Source organism: Plecotus auritus (assembly GCF_963455305.1).
Source record: "Plecotus auritus genome assembly, chromosome: 8".
Taxonomy (NCBI): Eukaryota; Metazoa; Chordata; class Mammalia; order Chiroptera; family Vespertilionidae; genus Plecotus; species Plecotus auritus.
The window spans coordinates 6,645,076-6,666,771 of record NC_137782.1 but is presented as its reverse complement, the minus strand read 5'-3'; the positions used below and the strand labels follow the sequence as shown (position 1 = coordinate 6,666,771).

General features: G+C 44.3%; 1 protein-coding gene across 2 annotated transcripts in view; it reads right to left on the bottom strand.

The window, feature by feature from the left end:
• ASXL3 (ASXL transcriptional regulator 3) overlaps positions 1-21,420 on the bottom strand; it is a gene marked incomplete at its 3' end in the record, with an annotated part of 191,422 nt that extends 170,002 nt beyond the window's left edge. For both annotated transcript variants that reach the window (XM_080683489.1, XM_080683490.1), the window contains exon 1: positions 21,350-21,420. In XM_080683489.1, coding sequence (XP_080539615.1) covers positions 21,350-21,403 — 54 coding nt within the window. In that variant the 5' untranslated portion in view covers positions 21,404-21,420. The remainder of the gene's footprint in view (positions 1-21,349) is intronic.
• Positions 21,421-21,696: the final 276 nt, after the last annotated feature.

Below are 21,696 nucleotides of genomic sequence, written 5' to 3'. Positions count from 1 at the left end.
TCGGCTGCTAAGCAGGACAGGCAGCGGCACCTGGCGGGCTGCATGTGGCCCATGGGCCGTAGTTTGAGGACGTCTGCTTTAGAAGATGAATAGAAGAGTAGTTATTGGTAAAACTTACTTTTTCATCATTGGCAAACTAAATTCTTAATGAAATAAAATGTGGGAATGCACATTGGTAGCCTTTGGTCAAATATACACTTTGACCCACCCAGAGATAATAGTTAAAAAATTAAACAATTATATAAAACTAGAAGCCAGGTGCATGGATTCGTACACCAGTGGGGTCCCTCGGCCTGGCCTGCACCCTCTCGCAATCCGGGACCCCTCAGGGAATGTCAGACTGCTGGTTTGGCCCAATCCCTGCAGGCCAAGCCAAGGGACCCCACCGGTGCACGAATTCATGCACCTCTAGATTGCATATAAGATCTTTGGTTAATCTGTTCCCGCCCTTCCCCTCCCCCCGTCCCTCTAAGATTCATCAGTATGTTCCATGTCTCCATGCCTGTGCATGGAGAGTCTTCCCCCGGTGGTCAGTGTGCATCACAGCTACCAGCTGAATGGCTGCTTAGGCTTTTTATATATACAGATTATTATATAAAGAATTCTAGCAGTAAGAGGTCTTTACCTAGAACTCAAGTTTGATGAGTTAAGAATTTCTGAATCCCAGGCTTTAGAAAGAAGACTGACATTTTTTTAAAAAATATGAATCAGGTATCTTAATATTTTAGCAATATGACTGGGAGATCTTCTATAGGTCAAAGGCTTATAAGATATGTGCTTCCCTGTTTCTAATTGGAGTTGTGCATGAAAATCTACCATAACTAAAATAAAATAAAGAGAAAAGACAAACACACACAATCTACCATAACTGTGTATACTAACAACCAAGTCAAAGATCTCCCACCAGGTTTACTACACTCAAATAGTTAAGATACCACGGAAGTATCTACCTCAAGATTTATGCTAAATACATTCTTGGGGCAATTACTTTCATGTTCTAGTTGATATACTACCCACCTTAGGATTAGCCACGTTTTCTAACCCTCTCCATCCTACCCCCTTTCGGTCCTATTTCTTTAAGTAGGTGCTGGAGGAATGAAGGCGATACTTATCAGGGCACAAAGCTAACAGAACTGGCTTCAATCAGCTAATATTTGTTGATATGAAATATGGGCCGAGTCTCTTTAAGGAGGCAATGGAGCATTAAAACTTACCTTTGCCAACAAAAGGTTCTTTATGAAATCAGATCGTCCCTATTGCTCTCTAGCTTTCCTCAGTCCTGATTTTACCAGCAGAGCTGCACATACAACCAGGCTGGGAGCTCATTACACCATAATGCTATGTTTAGATGTCAGGATGAAGAAAAATGATTAGCTCTGATGTGATCAAAATATCTATCCTTTTGAAAGAAATACAAGGAAGAGTTACCTATTAACCAACTCTAAATTAGCAGTTACATAAAGTCTCACTTATACTGTTCCCAGAGGCTGCCATTCAGCATTATTCAATTACGCCTGAAGATAAATTAGGCCAGATGTTTTCCCTGTAGACTCACTCAACCCCACGTAGTAGGCACCAGGACCACAAGGAGTCAAATCCACCCCATGAAAGCTAAATGTAGGAAAAGCTTGGAGAGTTCTGCTAACTACCGTGACATTCAGGTTTTAAAACTACACCTGCCATCAGGTACAGAGAACATGTAAGAGACAAAAACGTTAGAATATTCTACAGGCATACTCATGCAAAGGGGATATAAATATAAAACATATCATCTCCATATTATTAGAAATTAAAAGATCATTTTTTAATCTTTATTGTTGAAAGTATTACAGATGTCCCTCCCCCCCCCCCCCATTGACACCTACTAGCTCACACTCCCTACACTTCCCCCTCCCTGGGGCCTTCACCACACTATTGTCTGTGTCCATGGGTGATACATCTATGCATACAAGTTCTTTGGTTAATCTGGGGAAGATCTCTTTTGAGACCCCAGCCATTTAGTGGTGACCTTACCTATAATAATTATAACTAAGTGCCTATACCTCTATATAACAGCCAAAAAATCTTGAACATAATTCACTGAAAATCAATGTCTCTTACAGATAAATTATGTCATAATGAAAAATATAACCCAGCTGGCATGGTTCAGTGGTTGAGCTTCGACCTATGAACCAGGAGGTCACGGTTCGATTCCCATTCAGGGCACATGCCCGGGTTGCTGGCTCAATCCCCAATGTGAAGCATGCAGAAGGCAATCGACCAATGAATCTCTCTCATCATTGAAGTTTCTAGCTCTCTCTCCTCCCTTCCGCTCTGAAATCAATAAAAGTATATTTAAATATACATATATATAATCTAACATGTAAGGGATTGGTGCATTAACAACTCCATCCCCATTTAAGCAAAAGATTGGTAGAGCATTCTAGGAAAGATAGTTTTGAGTGTTTGCTTCATGGAACAGATATGGCTACATACCGGTGAGCTGAAGGACTGGACAAACACTGTTCATCTGGTTTAAGATGCATATGGTCAACACATTCCTTGTGGAATGAAAGTCTGCAGGCTTTCAAGACAAGTGAAATGTCCCCCTTTTCCTACATGAAACGCGGGGCTCATTGGGGGGTCTGTGGACTACCAGGAGTTTCTGAATGCCCTATGTAGAGAAGAGTGGAGACTGGTGGAAATAGCCTGAGGGTGACTTTGCTCTCAATGGAAGGGAAATGTAGACAGGAATCTCCGAGACAGACTGGGAAATATAATCCCTATGGGGTTGTGCCTTTCTACCAGTACTCCTCTAGGCAAGAGAGAGAAAGACAGACACAGACGGACAGACAGGGAAGGAGGGAGGGGGAGAGGTGTGATTACAGTGTCTGCTTTTCTCTTCTCAATGGTGTGTGGAAGTCTGGCCACACCTTTTCAATGAAACACAATTTGTCTGGATTTGGGAACCTGAACTCATTTAAACTGTCCAGGTGCCCTTTTTCTATCTCTTAGACTATCTTGGAATTCAATTCCCTGTTAACAATAATTGTTCTACTCTCTCTGGTTAAAAAACTTTCCTCCTCAATAGGCAGATAGGAGGAAAAGCAACTATTTCATAAGGCAAAAAATATAAACAGAATTCTCTTGAAATAGCATATAAGAGAATTTTCATTGCTAGGAAAATCCTCTTATTTCCTTGTAATGAAAATTCTCTATTGTTTACTGGTTTGAAAATATCGAAGCATAACTACTGAAGAGGATGACTTTACAAAGCAATTTAACGTAATAGTGAAGAAAAGAGGGACTGGACCTTGTTTGTCTTACTTTCCTCTTAAGCATGTAATTATGCACTTAGTGTCTCATAAACAAACGGAAAAGGTGGCCTGGGATGAAAACACGGGTTTCGCTATAAGGACTTTACCCGTCAGGATCGGCAGGGACACAAAACAGTGAACACCAACCTTGAGCTCTCAGTGGATTAAAACAAACACTTATTTCTCACTCACATCTACGTGTCCAACCAAGAACCAGGTTGACTGAAATCCCATCTTGTCACCAGCTCCTGTGATCAACACAGCCGGGAAAGAAATAAGGTGAGTGACACACAGGCTGGAGGAACAACATAACTCACACTGTCACCCTAACTCAGCCGTGGGCAAACTACGGCCCGCGGGCCGGATCCGGCCCGTTCGGCTGTTCTATCCGGCCCGCGGAGTCGAAAGAGCGGAGGGTTCTCTTGCTCTCCCCTTCACTCCTTTACTTTGAATTTATATTAGTTCACACAAACACTCCATCCATGCTTTTGTTCTGGCCCTCCGGTCCAGTTTAAGAACCCATTGTGGCCCTCGAGTCAAAAAGTTTGCCCACCCCTGCCTAACTTCAAGGTGTCAAAGAAGTGCATCCTTCCACACAGCCCTAAGGAGGGAAAATGAATGAACTGTGTACCAACCTACTGACGATCACGAACTCTCCAGTGAACCATGTATTAGAGACAAACCAAAAAAATTAACAACTTAGCAGAAGACAATCTTTTTTTCTCTGCACACGCTATCCCACACAAAGATCTATGCACAAACACAGAGGGAAAAATATATAACAATACAGTAAGTTTTACTAAAGTCCTACACTGTTTCTTCTTCACTCACTTTTCTGGACGATACCTTGAATGGGCTTAAAATTGCCTCTTTCCCTAATGCTGCCTACTACTATCACCAAGAGAATAAGAGAGAAAAGTTCATGAAAAGATGGAGTGGGAAGACTGGTCTAAGTAAGAAAGGGCTGCCCTAGCCGGTTTGGCTCCATGGATGGAGTGTGGGCCTGAAGACAGAAGGGTCCCGGGTTCGATTCCGGTCAAGGGCATGTATTTGAGTTGCAGGCTCCTCCCCAGCCCTGGTCAGTGCACGTGCAGGAGGCAACCAACTGATTTGTTTCTCTCACATCAATATTTCTCTCTGTCTTTCCTCTTCCACACTCTCTAAGAATCAGAGAAAATCATCCTCAGGTGAGGATTAAAATAAAAATAAAGGGCCTCATCTTCCACTGCAGCTCTTAACAAATGAAAAACTGTGTAACCTTCAGGAATCTTGCATTTCCTACCATGAAGCTGAACTCAGTGGTGAATTCTGAATAAAAAATAAATAAAAAGCAGAGTCATTGGAAGATTAAAAGGAAATGCAACATCTGTATTTGCTCATTTCCGACTCAAAGTCCAGCTATTCCTATTTAGTTACTGGAACTTGGTTTATGAAGATAATATTAGCTAAAAAGTGAAATATTAAAATTGGATACATAAAAATTGGAGAGTGAAAAAGAAAAAAAAAGAGAGAACTCATGGACATGGACAAGTGTTGTGATCGTGGGAGTGGGGGGTGGGTGGAGGTGGAAAAGGCATAGAGGGGCCGAAACCGGTTTGGCTCAGTGGATAGAGCGTCGGCCTGCGGACTGAAGGGTCCCGGGTTCGATTCCGGTCAAGGGCATGTACCTTGGTTGCGGGCACATCCCCAGTGGGAGGTGTGCAGGAGGCAGCTGATCGATGTTTCTCTCTCATCGATGTTTCTAGCTCTCTATCCCTCTCCCTTCCTCTCTGTAAAATATCAATAAAATATATTTTTTAAAAAAAAAAGAAAGAAAAGGCATAGAGGGGATAAATGGTGATGGGAGAAAATAAAGTGAAAAAATAATAATAAAAGTTGGAGAAAAATGGAAACACAGTTAAGATTTTTTTTCCATTTAATAGTGTCTTTATTTCTGTTTCTCATTTCCTCATTGAAAACCCTGGTGGGCCCTAGCCATTTTGGCTCAGGGAATAGAGTGTCAACCTGCGGACCGAAGGGTCCCAGGTTCAATTCCAGTCACGGGCACATACCTAGGTTGCAGGCTCCTCCCTGGCCCGGGGCCCTTGTCAGTCAGGGCTCCTGTAGGAGGCAGCCAATCGATGTGTTTCTCTAACATGGATATTTCTCTGTCTTCCCCTCTCTCTTCCACTCTCTCTAAAAATCAACGGAAAAATATCCTCGGGTGAGGATTTAAACACACACACACACACACACACACACACACACACACACCTTGTGGTGGATTAAATGTATTTTTTTCTTCATACACAATAGCATTGCCGCCTAGAGCAGACCATGAATAACATCAACTCTAAGGACCATCCACCATCATCCAAACGGAAAGGTATGGTTACATTCCCACAAGGCTGGCAGAAAAAAAGGAGGGATGGGGGACAAGGAGAAGAAATTTTGAAATCACTATCTTTGTTTCAGTTAAGCTCTAGGAGAAAAGAATTCCATTAGATGAATGAACAAGAACTGGTGGAAATAACAGTGTAATGTCCATAGAATTCTACACAAAGTAAGGAGTATTCAGAGAAATGAGTGCAGATTTACACTATGAATAAGAAAAGTTTGCTCTCTTTTGCTAAGCTAACATCTTCTGAGAATCATGATCAACTCTGTGAAGAAAATGTGGCATTTAGATAGTGAATACAAATATTTACCTGCATCCAGAAAGTATCTGGAAGCTTCATTCAGAATTATATATTTTGTGAATTCAGATCCTAAGTTGTGTTAAACTGTGTTATAAATATTATATATAAGTTATTTACATGTAACTCTAAGGAAACTGGTCAGGCCCTGGCCAGGTAGCGCTGTTGGTTAGAGAATTGTCCTGATGTGCCAAGGTTGTGGGTTCAATCTCTCGTCAGGGTACATACAAGAAGCAAACAATGAATGTATCAGTAAGTGGAACAACAAACTGATCATTTTCTTTCTCTTCTCTTCTCCTCCTCTTCCTCCTCCTCCTCCTTTTCTTCTTCCTCTCTCTCTCTCTCTCTCTCTCTCTCTCTCCCGCCTCTCCCTCTCTAAAGTAAATAAATACAATCAATAAATATTTTTTAAAAGCCGGTCTGTGATGGTAAATAGAACAGAAACCATCCATTGTAACTTCTAGCCTTTAAATCAGGGAAGTTAAATTTCAAAGGAAACAGACCAACAAAATCTTTAGAATTTTTCCAATGGCTTCCTTGGCCTTAACATTTTTTAAAATATATTTTTTATTGATTTCAGAAAGGAAGGGAGAGGGAGAGAGATAGAAACATCAATGATGAGAGAGTCATTGATCAGCTGCCTCCTGCATGCCCCACACTGGGGATGGAGCCCATAATCAGGGCATGTGCCCTGACCGGGAATCAAACCGTGACATCCTGGTTCATAGGTCGATGCTCAACCACTGAGTAACGCCAGTCGGGCGGCCTTAATATTTTTTAAATGTAAAATGAACATCACAAAAAATCATACCAGAAATAATGCATGAGAAGTATCTTCATTAATACACTTAAGATCTAGAGCTCCGATGTTGGGCAGGCATGGATTTCAATTGCTCCACTACTTACTATTCAGCAAGTTAGTTTACTCTCTCTGTAGTAAAGGCAATTGCATTACAATTGTTTTCCCAGCATATTTTATATCTGCCCTTTATTGGTGTTTTTATGTAATTTTCTTCTGTCCCTGGAATCCTTGTGTGGCCATCGATCATGTTACCTGATCCTGGCCATTGCTGTTGGTGAGTTACAGGTACATCAGCCAAGTAGGACAAAGCGAAAACTTTCCTGGGATTGGCGTCTATACTAATAAAAGGGTAATATGCTAATTGGAGTGGACATCTTATGGATGTCCTTCCAGACAAAGCTGCAGCGGCTGCGAAGGCCAAGGCTCAGGCCAGCAGTGGCAGCAGCAGAGGGGAAATGGGGGCGGTGCCTTCCCCTGATCTGCCAGGTCGCCTCCCACAGAGGGAGGCCAGACTGGGGGCCGAGGCAGAGGCAGTTAGGGGTGATCAGGCCGGAAGGGGAGCAAGTTAGGGTTGATCAGGCTGGCAGGGGGGCAAGGTAGGGGTGATCAGGCTGGCAGGCAGAGGGGTTAGGGGTGATCAGGCAGGCAGGCAGAGGGGTTAGGGGCATCAGGCAGGCAGGCAGGCAGGCAAGTGGTTAGGAGCCAGTGGTCCCGGATTGCAAGAGGGATGTCCCAGATTGGAGAGGGTGCAGGCTGAGCTGAGGAACCCCCCTCCCATGCACGAATTTTGTGCATCGGGCCTCTAGTTATATAATAAATAATAATAAAGAGGAGAAGAAAAAGAGGAAAGAGGAGAAATAGGTAGGTAGGTAAACAGATTGAAATTTTTTTTGTGTTGGTGTGCTAAGCTTGGAGGGTGCATGTCTGGGGTTCTAGTGACCATCTCATCTTGCCCAAGACTTGAACCTGAACCCTGCCTGCAGTATGAAGACAAGAAAAAACAAAGACAAAAGGTAGAAAGCAAATGCCTGGATGGCATTCTCTAGTCTCTATACCCACTTACAACTAAAGTCCACCCTTTGATTTTTCAGTCATGAGCCTTTTTGCTTAAACTAGTTTTAGTTCAATTTCTGTTGCAACTGAGAGAAACTGAAGTACTACACATTCTAAATCTCAACTCCTTAATTGAAAAAATGTGTGTAATATTACGTGTCTCATAGGTTTGCTCTTATGATTAAACAATATTGGAACCAAAAGGTGGTGTTCCGGACCGAGTGTGTTGTCTCATGAGATTGAAGAATGAGTTCACAGAACAAGAGGTAAGGGAAAGCACAGTTTACTGAGAGACAGACAGACTCCCTCTAGCAGGGAGGGGACCCAAGTGGGTTGCTGCCAAAACACTCTGTCTAGGGGTAGATATATGCCCAACTGGCTTCTGATTGGTTCTTCAGCAGAAGCTCTCTGTCTAGGGGTAGGTATATGCCCTGCTGGCTTCCCCCGAAGCTCTCTGTATAGGGGGACAGGAAGCTCTCTGTCTAGGAGTGTTGGTTGTTCCCTGCCCAGCAACTCCCACCTAGCTGGGTTTTCACCTAACTAGGTTGCCTTAGCAACTAGTCAGCAAGCTTCAGCCTGATATTCCTGGACTTCCTCTTTTCCTTTCTTCCCGTGGTCCTGACCCTAACTACCTAGCCCTCTTCTATCTCCTCAATATAATGCATAACAAGTTGGTGCAGTGTCAGGCATATAAGCACTTAATAAGTATTAACTCTTATTATTAATTAGTGCTACTTTAGTAATAGTAACATTTTATGACAATTGATATACTAAGATTATACCATCATTATATCAGAATCCTACATTCTCAAAAGGAGGCTCTGACAGCCGAGCATATAAATATTTTACTTACATTTATAAAGGAGATTATTTACTTTGCAAACATTTCCAATCTGTGTTGTAATCAATGCACTAGGTAATTCTTCTCCTGGATTGGAAGTGATAGCAAGCCTTTATAGATCATCATTGCACCTTATTAAAATCAAACATAGAAGATTACATTTAGGTTATTAAATTACTACACTGCACAACTGTACATTTACAGAGCAATATCTCTTGGGCCCTAAGTGGTTTATCTTTTTTTTTTCATTAATTTCCCAAAGGTCAAGGTTCGTATCTTATTTCATTCACATGTCAGCTAACATAATGGCAGAAATTGACTACTTTTCAGTGCTATTAAGCATGATGACTGCTAAATTATTATCCCAAAGAAATAAAAGGTACTGGTGAGCTGAAAGTAGACACACAAAATCCATCAGTTGTCCAATTGATTCTTGGGAAATTTAATCCCTTCTCTAGATTGTACAGTGACAGTTCAGCAATGTCTCAGAAATAAATGAGGACGTAATTTTTATAGTTCCACTGATCTGTTGAAAACTTTTAAAGACTTGGTTCTGACGTCTCCCCTGGAAAATCTCTGACTCATTCACTTTATTCAACTGTGATCAGCACTAACTTAACATGAGGTAGTGCATTAGGCTCTCAGGAAACCATTATAAACAAGTAAACAACTCATTATATTGCCACAACCACAAAGCGCTCTGGGAACATATAAATGTTTCTCAAAGAAAGATGAACCCTGAAGAAAGTGTGGGAATATACCAGATAAAAAAAGGAGAGGGTGGGAGAAAGGACTTTATGGCGAGAAGGAACAACATGTACAAAGTCGTGGCAAAAAAAGAGGGACAGCAATGATAAACCCAAAGCTCTCACAGTCCTTTTCTGTGATGGGTGTTTAGGATGGCAACAGCAAGAGAGCCCAGCATTGAAGTCAGGCAAGTACACAAAAGACAAGCCTAAAGGATCTGAAACAAGACTGACTACACTCGTAGAAGAATGAGACACTATCAAAAGGTTTTGGCCCTGGCCGGTATGGCTCAGTGGATAGAGCCTCAGCCTGAGGGGGGGGGGGGGGACGGTCCCAGGTTCGATTCCTGTCGAAGGCACATGCCCAGGTTGTGGGCTCAGTCCCTAGTGTGGGGCGTGCAGGAGGCAGCCGATCAATGATTCTTTCTCATCATTGATGTTTCTATTTCTCTCTCCGTCTCCCTTCCTCTCTGAAATCAATAAAAATTTTTTTAAAAAAAACACGTTTTTTGAGAAGGCCAGGCCTGCATGCCTCAGTGGTGGAGCACTGACCTATGAACCAGGAGGTCATGGTTTCGGGTTGTGGGCTTGATCCCCAGTAGGGGGCATGCAGGAGGCAGCCGATCAATGATTCTCTCTCATTATTGATGTGTCTATCTGTCTCTCCCTCTTCCTCTCTGAAATCAATAAAAAAATATATTTTTTAAAAAGTTTTTGAAAAGGAGATATTTTGTATATTCCCCATTAGTGACAACAAATTCATTCTCTACCCTTCTCCATGCCACTCTGTAATCCTGTAGCCTGACATCTATGAATTTCCTCAACGAAGACGCCCCTGTGATGGACTCAGCCCACAGGGGGCACCAGCTGGAGATGAGAGAATGAAAGGAGAGAGGGGTCAGAGTACTGATGTCCACATCTCCCCCACATCCTGGGGCAGAAGAGGCGTCAGGGCCCCAGAAGAGGTGCAGCTGCAACCACAGCAGCCAGAGAGAGGCAAGAGAGAGAAAAAGTGGGCACTGGGGGGACCCAGGGAGAGCTGGTCCCCGTGGTTGGGTTGGAAGAGGCCATAACCCCAGGCATGGAGGTCCCGGGAGGCCCTGGATCTGGTTAGGTCCCTGAGCAACACCAATGGTGCAGCGCTCCAGCAGTTACCCCTAGGGGGCGATGGAGAAGAAGGGGGCATCCCAGAGCCATTAATAACCAATACTCCTTTGTGTGACACCCACACCCACCCTTTCTCTACTTTCTTGCTCCCCAGCCCTCAGGTCCTGAGACTGGGGCTGGGTAGGGACCTAGAGGAGCAGTGGGAACCGCCTCCCCCCGAGTGCTTCCTTACCCCTGATGGCCAAGGGCACCCATGTTGGGACAAGAAGAGGTTCAAGAGCACTAACTCCCCAGTTCATACACTACAGGACCCCCATTCCCTGGAGAGGGGATGTGGGCTTCATTACCTCTCCAAGGGTAATGGGGGCCATTTCCTCATTAACTACACCCCCACCCCCAGCCCAAGGAGGGGTGAGGGGTAAGGGCTGTCAGTTATTATCAAGGTGGTTGTTGTTTTAAGCAAAATGGAGAAGCATAAATAAATAAGAGGTCACAGTTTCTGTCACACATCCTTTTCCTACCCCCACAGCCCGCATCACTGCAGTAACCACTCCCTGCTCTTGGCCCTCCGGGGCTAAGGGCACTAGGAGCTTCCTGCTGGTGCTGGCCCCGCTTTTCCCGCTGTCCTTGTTCTTTCCCTTACTATGCCCTACCTTTCCTTAGTCACCTCTTAGGAGAGCGCCATCCTTCTCCTGTGGGAACTCAGTCCGACTCAAGAGGATATCATGGACCAGTTTTACTTTCAGTCGAACTCAAGGGGGGCCCCATAAATCACTTTTACCTTTAAAGAAGCAGTTACGGATGCAATAAGGAGAATTATTCAAAGTGGGAGCGAGTCTGAAGTCAATGAAGCCAGTTACAAAGTTGCTGTAGCCATTTAAGCAGAAGATGGGAACTACCAGAGACTATAATTAACTGGCATCGCCTGGTCTAATGTCAGACACTCTGGTAAGTACATTACACACATTATCTTACTTAAATATTCCAACCACTCTTTCATGTTATGATTCCCCTTTAATAGACAATGAAACTAAAATGGAGAGATGTTAAATAATGTGCCCAAGGTCAAACACATAGTAAGTGGCGGGATTGAGACTCAAACATAAATCTTCCTGACTTTTAGGCCCATCATTAATCTATATTCTTTCTCATCTACTGCCAGCGTCAAAGTAAATTACAGTGGAAATGGATATAAGTCTAGGATAAAAAGATAAGAATTTGGAGATTTGAAGAAAAGGAGATAAAAGGGGCAGAGCTTGGTGATCATGGAATAAAAGGGGAAAAACACAAAAAGGCATTTAATGAGGACGGTGGTGACGTTCACTGAGAAATGAAGAGAAAAAGGGGGAGCAGACTGGCTGGGAGCAGGAAGAAGGGAAGAAATGATGTATTTGGTTTTAATCTTGTTGACTTTGTTACTGGTATGAAACACAAATGAAATATTTCCACTCCGGTAATAAAGAGGCCATGTATACCTTCTCAGCAGTCCCTCGTCGCTAAGCTATAGATATAGGAACTAGAATCTGACCATTAGATGCATCTGCCTGTGAATTTGAATCTTGAATGCGATATGCAAAGACAGAGAAGATTGTGATACGTTCATATGACACACCAGCAACAAAGGCAGTATCCCTTGTCACACTAGGTCACCATGGTGACCATTAGCGGTGGTAGCGGTGCCCACAGCCCTGTTTGTCTGTAGTATGCTATACTATGTTTGTAGCATGACTCTGTGTGTTTTTGCTCCCTAGCCTCTACTGATCTCTGCCTATTTTCCAGCCTGTTCTTTCCCGCTACTTCCTGATGATTATTATGAACTACTTCGTGGCCTCCAAAAAACTCCTTTTCTACTTAAGTTAGCAAGAATTGTTTTCTGTTGCTTGTAACCCATAATTCTGACTGATAACACCAACACAATCATTGCTATAGCCAGTTAAGTATTAAGGGGCTCCTTCCTGCATTGCTCTTAAATCATTTCCAATCATAAGCTAGAAATTCTAAATCTGCTAGCTGCTGAAGGAACTCATAGAAGAATTCAAAGAATTCATGGCCTAGTGGGAATACAAAGCACTAAATGGGCTCTATACCACAACATGATTAAAAATTGAAAGCATAAAAAGGGTAACAAGTGTACTCTAAAAAAAAAAAGAAAGAAAGAAAAAAGTGTACTCTGCATACCGAGTACAAACAAATCCATCCATAAATATTTAAGAAAGAGTATTAAAAGTGCAGAACTTCAAGGTTAAAGGTGATATGTAGCAATTCTCAGATATAAAAAGCATATCACCACTTAAAAAAACCAACTCACCACAGACAAGGTATCATAAGCATTGATGCAAGAACATAATGAAGATACATTTAAAAGTACTAAGGGTAAAAAACTGTCAACTAAGACTTTTATAACTAGCTAAATTATCACTCAAAGGTGAGGGCAACGTGGGATCTCTCCGTTTTTTTTCCTACTAAGTTTCTCCACCTTTTTTTTTCTTTTTTTTTTTTTTATGAAAGATGTGCTAAGCTTTGTGAAGAGAGCCTCTGAATTGTAATCCACATATGTGGGGGAATAATGCTCCCTAGAGGCTGCTCTTGACCACTTTTGCAGGAATGACTCAATATAATCAGATCTGTTCTGGGGGGATGAATACAGTTTTAGTACGCAAGAGTTGGAAAAGAGATCAGAGAGAAAAGTAGTTGGAAGGTCAAAACTATATAAAACACGGTGAATAAAAACAGACGGCTCTAAACGTGAGCTATACTTGGAAGACAGTTCTCACCTCTCCGCAGATCCCACGTGTGTTGGTAACATGGATCAGCGGTCACCAACCCATGGTCCTTGGACCAATGGTGGTCCCTGAGGTCCGAAAGGTTGGCGACCGCTGACATAGGTAAGTGCCTCCCAAACAGGCATGCCATCACATTCTCTTTCTGTGACCAACACATAACACGTTTGTGGGAGGTATGCAATAGCTGCTTAACAACTGGGTAAGTGTTCCTTGGAATAGCCATAGTACATAAAAAAAGAAATCATAGGAATTGTTAATATATTTAGGGAAAAGATCAAGGCTGGAGTCCTCATCCCGGGAGACTCGCCATTGGATGTGTGAGACTGCCAAAGAGGGGGGACGATAAAATAACAAAGAAAGGGGTAGGGAGAATTCTGAGATGAATCAATACTGAAAGGGAAGCTGCGAGAAGAGACCCTCGAGCAAGAAGGAATGGTAAGAAGAGTGATGGAAAAGAACACGAAGACTATCAAAGAAGTTCGATTCAAAATGTTTTAACTGAATTTCTAGGATGGATATTAAAAAATAAGAAATTAAACAGAAAGGATTTAGAAAAGACCATTTCTAATTGCAAGATGTTGAAGAATTTTAACACATTTTAAAGAAAGGATATTTTCTCATAAACACTTTTTAAAGTAAGAGATTATCTGTTGTGTGTGCATGGTGGGGGTGGGCGGGGGGAGGAATACCGGGAGGCTGGAGAGTAATATAGAATTCTGATGGTCCAGATAACAGCTTAGTGCTATAACCATGTCAACAAGGTTTTGATATATATACAAATTACAAGTGCATTTAAAAAAAAACAAAAACTGAGAACAATAAACAACAGCCTCACTATATCATGACTTCTCTATGACTGAGCTGGAGAAAAAGCCCCCAAAATCCAATCTCAATTTCCAACTCTTCAAAAATATTAAGATATGTTCAAATACATTATAGTTAACAAAATCCTGGGAATGCCATTTGTCTCCTGAATAAGGTGAAGAGTGTCAATTCTATGCCCTTCTCTACTGTAAGGCACTGATAACATATTCAGAAATCAACTATTGCACAACTAAAGAAAAATGGAACACTTGCCCCCCAAAATACCAATTATGGAATTATTTTAGAAATCCTTATCTCGTTTTTCCTGGACCAATTTATGCTAAACATACGCAAAATAAACCAAGGTATCTAACTGCCTCGTGTAGTAAATTACATATCTGTATACTTTGAAATAATCTTACCATTCCCAAGCTTGTCCACTAAGTATAAACTGCGCTGCCTGGGAGAATTCCTCAGGTTATAAAAGTTTCCACCAAAGCGAGGGTCTTGGGTGTCATCTGAGTTATATATTTTAGCTATGAACACCAATGTTCTGACAAGCCCTTTGGCGCTAACCCCAGGGCATGAATTCGCTTTAAAACTACACAAGAATGTGTCAGAGGGCTCTATGTCAATCAACCTGGGGAAGGGCCTCGTCCCAATTTAGTGTTGTCACTTGCTGACATGAAAACCAGCAACAGTTAATTGTTGGGACTTCAAGTGGGAATATTGAGGGATGAGGAGAGGTAGGTGTCGAAGTTCAGGCTGATAAAGCTGTTAATTGCTACCCTTTTATGTAGACTTGTGTAACAATGAAAACAATGGGGCTAATCATATAATGTTTCTATTTGTTCCCCAAGGGCTCTTCAGGGAAAGTTTCAGTCCCGGCTAGATTTCCCCAGCGCCCGGCTGTGCAGGGACAAAGGCAGAACAATCCAGGCACTCAGGGCTGGCAAACAGCTGAACGGGTCCCACACCGAGGCCCCGCCCCGGCCTGTCAGGAAGGGGCCAGTCTGCTCCGGACAACCTCTGGGGGAGGAACTGAGAGGTATAAATTAACAACAACTTCAAGCAGACTTTTGATGATTAGGAGAGAGAGAGAGAGAGAGAGAGAGACAGACTGATGTAGGCTTGGATCCGCCATTTAAGCAAATCAGGTAAATCCACATCTGTAAAAATATCTGTAAAAATGCCCCTTTTCCTTTTTAAATCAGAAAGACAGCACAGGAGTTAACAGGAACCTGTGCCAGCCCTGGTCCTCAGAGACAGGTGGCGATGCTGGGCACCTCATTAAACCACACCTGGAGACCCATTTCCTGAGACGCCCCTGGTGATCCCCAGAGTCTTTGGGGAAGCGCAGCCCTCGGTGGTGTGTTTTCTACAAATGCATACTGCTTACTGATGCTCACTGGGCCTCAGTTACTGATGCTCACTGGGCCTCAGTTGGCAAAGGATATTGGATAACAAGGTTGTGTTATTTAAAAGAAAATATTTCTAACACCCATTTGGTTTTCAGACTATTACCAAGTAATGGCAGCATTCAGAGACACCCCAAGACGTTTCCAATCCATTCCCTCTCTGTAAGGGATGGTCATTCTGTTTTGTGTGGGCTTTTTATTTTTTTTTAATTCTTTCTACCAACACCTACCTCACTCACCAGTCCCCATGCTACAACTGACGAGGACCGACTGCCTTCAAATGACTTTCAAATCCCTCTCCCCCTCATAACCTCCAACTCTACTGCAGGGCCTACCCCCTCCAGACTTCTGATATTCCTAGGCGTGTCTTGCGCATTGGCCCCTGAACCCATCCTCTTTCCTGACTCTACGCCTCTCTCCACGCGGTTTTCCCAGAATGTTCTCCTCTTGTCACCTGTTGGATTCATATTTCAAGGACGAACCAAGTTTCATCAAACCCATCAAGCCTTCTACAATCACTCTGCCACCCAGCTCTCCCTGCTGTGAATCTGTAAACTAGCACCTGCCTGATCGTCATGTGACACCTCCGATGGTGTCTGCTCAGTCACCCCGTTTCCCTCGTCTCCTCTCCTGAACGCTCCCCTCCTGGAGGAGATAGCTTTGGATCCTCCCCTGCATTTAAACTGCATGTGGGGGGAGCCCTCAATATGTTTAAGGAACATACGCACCTTTCCAATGCATTTCAGTGAACTAATGAAGCTGAAGCTATTACATGATTAAATATTAAATTTAATTGCTTTACAAGTTAGCTTTCCTGTAGTGAGATTCCTTTACAGGTATAACTCTACAAGTCTAAAAGCCAGAGCACGCTGAGACAAGAGTCCATTTCTGACACCCAAGGAATTGCCTGCTTACCAAAGAGTTTGTCAAAGAAGAGGAAAACGTTAAGACTCATTTCTTAAAATTCCCTTTCATGTTAGCAAGACATAAGAAATTAACCACCTAAGCACTAGGCCCACGTGCACATGTCTCAGCATTTCAAACACATGTTATTCCAACTTGAAACTCATTCCTTAAAATATGGAGACAGCTGAACTCATCCCTCTTTTAAACTGCAGAATGAAAATGTGGGCCCCGGGTCTGAAAGAAGAGGTGATGAGATACAGACACACGGAGACGGAGCTGTACGTAGATCCCGGAAAGCCGCTGGATCAAACCGAAGGAGATGGAAGCGACTGAAAAGAAAACTCCATTTGCCAAACACACCCGCCGGGCTTCCAGGCCAGTAAGACATGTCTCCGGGATGCTCCTGGGCACCTTTGGGGCTTACTCCAAACCACAGGTCACCGTGTTCTCCGCTGGAAGGGTCTGGTCATCACCCAGAATCTCAGCGGCGGGGGCACAGCGAGCCGTGCCAGCAGCTGGACCGGCGCTCTCTCCTCATCCCCGCGTCCATCGCTCCTGAGAAATGATGCTCATTTCCAAAAACACCAAGACCAGAGGCCCGGCAACCCATAAAGGAACAACTGTGAACAGTTTTCCATTGTAATGGTTACCGACACCACTCAGTTTTGTCTTCTAGCAACCCCAACAGTTGACTTAGACTGTAACGCATTATAAATCTCCCCTGTGCAAAGGATTCGCACAGACTTCCTTTAATTAATAAACTCGCTACTTAGTTTTGAACACAATGTGATTTACAAGATGTCCATTTCTCCAAGACCTCCAGGAACCCTGCCAGGGCACAAAGGGATATGTGCCTGCTTTCTCCCAACAATGAGGCAAATTTGCCATTTAAAACCTTTTTCCAAAGGTCACCTTGAACTACAAAAAAAAAAAAAAAAAAAAAAAAAAAAAAAGCCCCGCTGATATTCATCATCTGTGTGGATATAGCTAAACTGTGAGCAAATAAATCAGCCACGTTACCAAGCACAAAGCTACTAGAGATGAAGATTTATTTTCAGGTGCCAGTGAGACCAAACAAAGATGGTAAGGATTGAAACAAATGGAAGGACATTCGGGGAACGAATTAAAACCCTGAACCATTATCTTAGCAGCAGCATTCCCTGTAGAACAAAGTGACGAAACTATCAAAAAGCGCTTCTCGAAGCAACAACATTTGTGCATGTCAAAAAAAAAAAAAAAAAAGAATTAACCTGGAATAAATAGATACATAACAGAATGTTCTGTGGTAAGCCAGTAACAAAGAAACCCCTTAGTGCCGTAAAACAAAGTCCTGTCAAACCCCCCTATATATATTTTTTTTTACAAAGAAGCACGAAGATCCTTTCACAACGGTTTAAACTGTATTTATAGTAACAGAGTGAAGACCTCAGATAAAAGTCAGAAAGATGAAAGTCGAAGCCCCCGCTCGCCAGGAGCTATGGTTCTGATTTCTCTCCTCATTGCAGGTCTGCAGATATGAAGACGGAAGATGCTTGCGTGTGGCTCTGGGGGCTCCTGGGAGACTCCACCACCTTTGAGGGGCAGGGAGCACGGGTGGGAACGCATGTGGTTTCGGATCAGGCTCCATATTAAATGGCAATGCCCAGAGTAACCACCCCAACTGCAGGCAGCCGGGGGCGGGGGAGGCGGGGGGCTGAAATTTCTGCAACTGATGCAGGGCAGAGAGAAGAAGAAGAAGAAGAAGAAAAAAAGAGATGTGGTATTACTGTTTTAAAATGGCAGCCTGTTAATAATCACCGCATTCCTGGAGACACAGGGCAATCCCAGCACCCCTTCTCTCCTGAGCCAGGCACAGTGCTCTGCCCCGGGAACTGGTGGGCTTGGGCGCTGGATCTGCCTCTAAAGCAAAACCCTGGAGTTGCCACTCGGGAGTTTATAGGCTTGGAGACCGTGTACTTTTCTGACAAAGAAAAAAAAAACACAACACGATACAAAGATGCTGTTTTCGCCTGGCAGGGCTTAGTTACTCTGGAGAGAATGGTTCTTGCGTGTATGTTTTTCTTCAAAATGAATGCAAAGCGACCCTGAAACACAGCTTTTGGTTCACAGATCAAAACATCCAGTTTGCATTTCTTCTCCCTTCATATTGTCTCCTTCAAGAAAATCACTTTCTCTCTCTCTTACACACACACACACACACACACACACACACACACACTCCAGGGTGCTCAGTATATACTGTATGAACTGGAAGGTTATTCTTAATGTGAATTTGGATAGCCTCTCTTCAGTTCATATAGTGCACGAACCACATACTGAGTTGTATATTTTCAGGCCATCCTTAGTATTTACTTTTAAAATCAGACACTTGGTTTAACAGTGGACGAAGAAAGGCTAAAAAGTCCTTAACAACAACACACACAGCAAGGGGCCATGTGAAATACGGAATGACAGTATTTGTATCACAGAAATACCAAGAAGAAAGCATTCCTTTTTCCCTGAGTGTAAATTAATACTATCAATTTGAAGAGTAAACACATTTTCCATGCAAGTCTGGAAGAGGTTTTAAGGCTATATGCTTTCATGTAATCCTAAAGAAAGCATGAAAAGATGTCAGTATTACCCAAATAGGTCTGTTTCTCTGTTATTCACAAAGTTAAGAACAATCGAAAGTCACTTTTACAAATCACAAATTTCTGAAAAAGGTATTTTGAAGTACAATTACTTGCTATTCTATTCGGTATTTTATTTCAACGGCAACATTTTGAATACATGCACATTTGTACAACTACCAGGGGAAAAATAACTTGAACCAAATTGAAAAATTACCATAACTACTAGTTCAATATGTCTGGTTAAAATAGAGACATCTGGTCTGTCATTAATTCTTTTGTGTTGATGACTCCTAGTGTGTCTTTTCCCATCAATGAACTTTGCAAGAGAAAAATACAACCTTTAACAACTACAAAAAACCCCATGACTCAGAAATCTATTTCAAGATTTGCCAATACAGATATGTTATGATTAGTTCAAATAAAGCACAGTACTTTCAAGAATAGCAACGTATCCTGATTGAATACAAATGGTTGGCTTTAAATTCCATCAGAATAACGTTCTGAAGTCATTCTCTGCAGGCAAATATGGCTAATTCATGAAAATATTTATAAATCGACACATTGTTCGCTTGTTTAAAATGCATACACTGAAGCTCTATAATAATACTTGATTGCCACTCCAAGGAATCTGAATAATACATTTTGCACACCCCCACACCATTCTGAATTAATGGCTGGGCAAACAATAAGTAATGTACTGCACTCTAGCAAAAATCCAGTGTTAACATCCATCCGGCATCTACTTAACACTGACTGCTTACTCTCCACAGATTCCTCACAAATAAGTTTCTTCTCCTGTGGGCAGTTCATTAGGGAATGACTCTGAGCTGCCCCTGCATCCCCAGAGACGGAGTGCTTTAGCGATTAATATGATCACAAATGGGGGGAGAAACCATAACATACATGACTACAAATGAAGAGATGATGGAAAGGGGCCTGCACACTTTCGCTACCAGTAACTAGATGACCACGTTCAAAAGGACTTTTGTCACCGCTTCGCAGGGCAAGAGGACCACTGATCTACAGCCCTTTGCTGGAATCCACAGGCATACCAGGAAGGCCCTTCAAGCAAACTCAGATAATGCCTTTTGACAAATGTTCTCCTTGAGCATGATGTAGTTATTCAAAACCATAAAAAAAAAAAAACAAAAACAGACCACGGTTATAGTAACGCAACCTTTACAAAGCCAACCTTAACATGTCCTGGGGTCTCCCCCCGCCCCCCCCCCCGCCCTGCTGCATGCAGTCTGCTTTCTTTCGGCCAATTTATAACAGATAGTAAGTTGGTGAATAAATATTTAATTTATGCAGCCGAGACCCTGAAAGGCTGATCTTCAAATGCAATGCCTTGCATTCCCATGAGGCACACTGTACAGAAATATCCTTTAAAAAATCCATCTACAGCTGTCCTTTAAGAGAAGAAGAGGAGAAACCCACACATACACACATGCGTCGAACCCAGGCGCCGACGCCCCTCTGCCAGCCGGCATTTCTATAGAGACATTCTTCCGATGATTAAAACGTAAGCTCCGAAAGGTTCCAGACAAGGAAAGGCAGCCGAGTAACGCCGCCCAGGAAGCCAGCAGCCAAACGCACCTCCCGTGCACTCCCAGCAAGCTCGCACCGCAAATGACACCGACCCAACTTCCCCAAACACACACACACCCCGACACACTCACGGATTGCACACACGTGCACAGAATGTACACACCAACATCGAGCGGAGCACAATACCTACAAACACAAACGAACTTGGCCAACACGAAACATGCACGTATCGGTGTGCAGACAGAACGCACACGGCACGGCACACAGACCCGCAACGCCCGAGCCCGCATGCACACGCCCCGCAAGTCCGTGTGGGACACACACCGTGCACGCACGTGGAAAATGCATGAACTCACGGAACCGAACGCCCACAGACCGCGCCGGAGTTATTGATGGAATTCCGGGGGCGGGGGCGGGGGCGGGCGGGAGTGGGAACTGCCACACAAAGGTCTCCGGGCGGCCGTGCGGGGAGCGGGCGGGCCGGGAGCTCGGGGAATCCCCCGCCGGGCGGCCCCGCCGAGCGCGGACGGCGAAGTGCGGGGAAGTGTCCCGGGCGCGGCGGGCGCGGGGTCCCCGAGACGATCGCTGCGCCCGTCCGCGCGCACGCAGACCCACGGGGGCCCGGCGAGCCCACTCCCGCGGAATAACAAAGAGCAGGAGCCGGGAGCGGGCGGCGGCTCGGGCTGGGGGCGGCCGTCTCGGCTGCCGCGGGCGGCGCGGGGCGAGCGGCGGGCGGCGGGCGGGGCGGTACGTACCAGGCGGGCAGCCTCGGCCCAGGTGCGGTCCTTCTTCTTCCTCTTGTCTTTCATGTTTGCATCTCATTGATGGTTCTGCTGGTGACGTGGGGGATTCCACGGGCGCTCGGGGTTCGGGCGCCGAGACATGACCCAGTGACCCGGTGACCCGCACTCGCTCCGCGGGGGGAGGCGCGCGGGCGGCGGTGGGAGGGATGGAGCGCGGGGGTGGGGTGGGGTGGGCGCTGGGGGCGCGCGGACGGCGGCGCGCGGGGGGCGGGGGCGGCGCGGCGGCGGGGCCGTGGGCGGGGGCGGGGGCGGGGGCGGCGCGGGCCGGGCTCGCTCGTGCGGGGCTCGCGCTGCGCCGC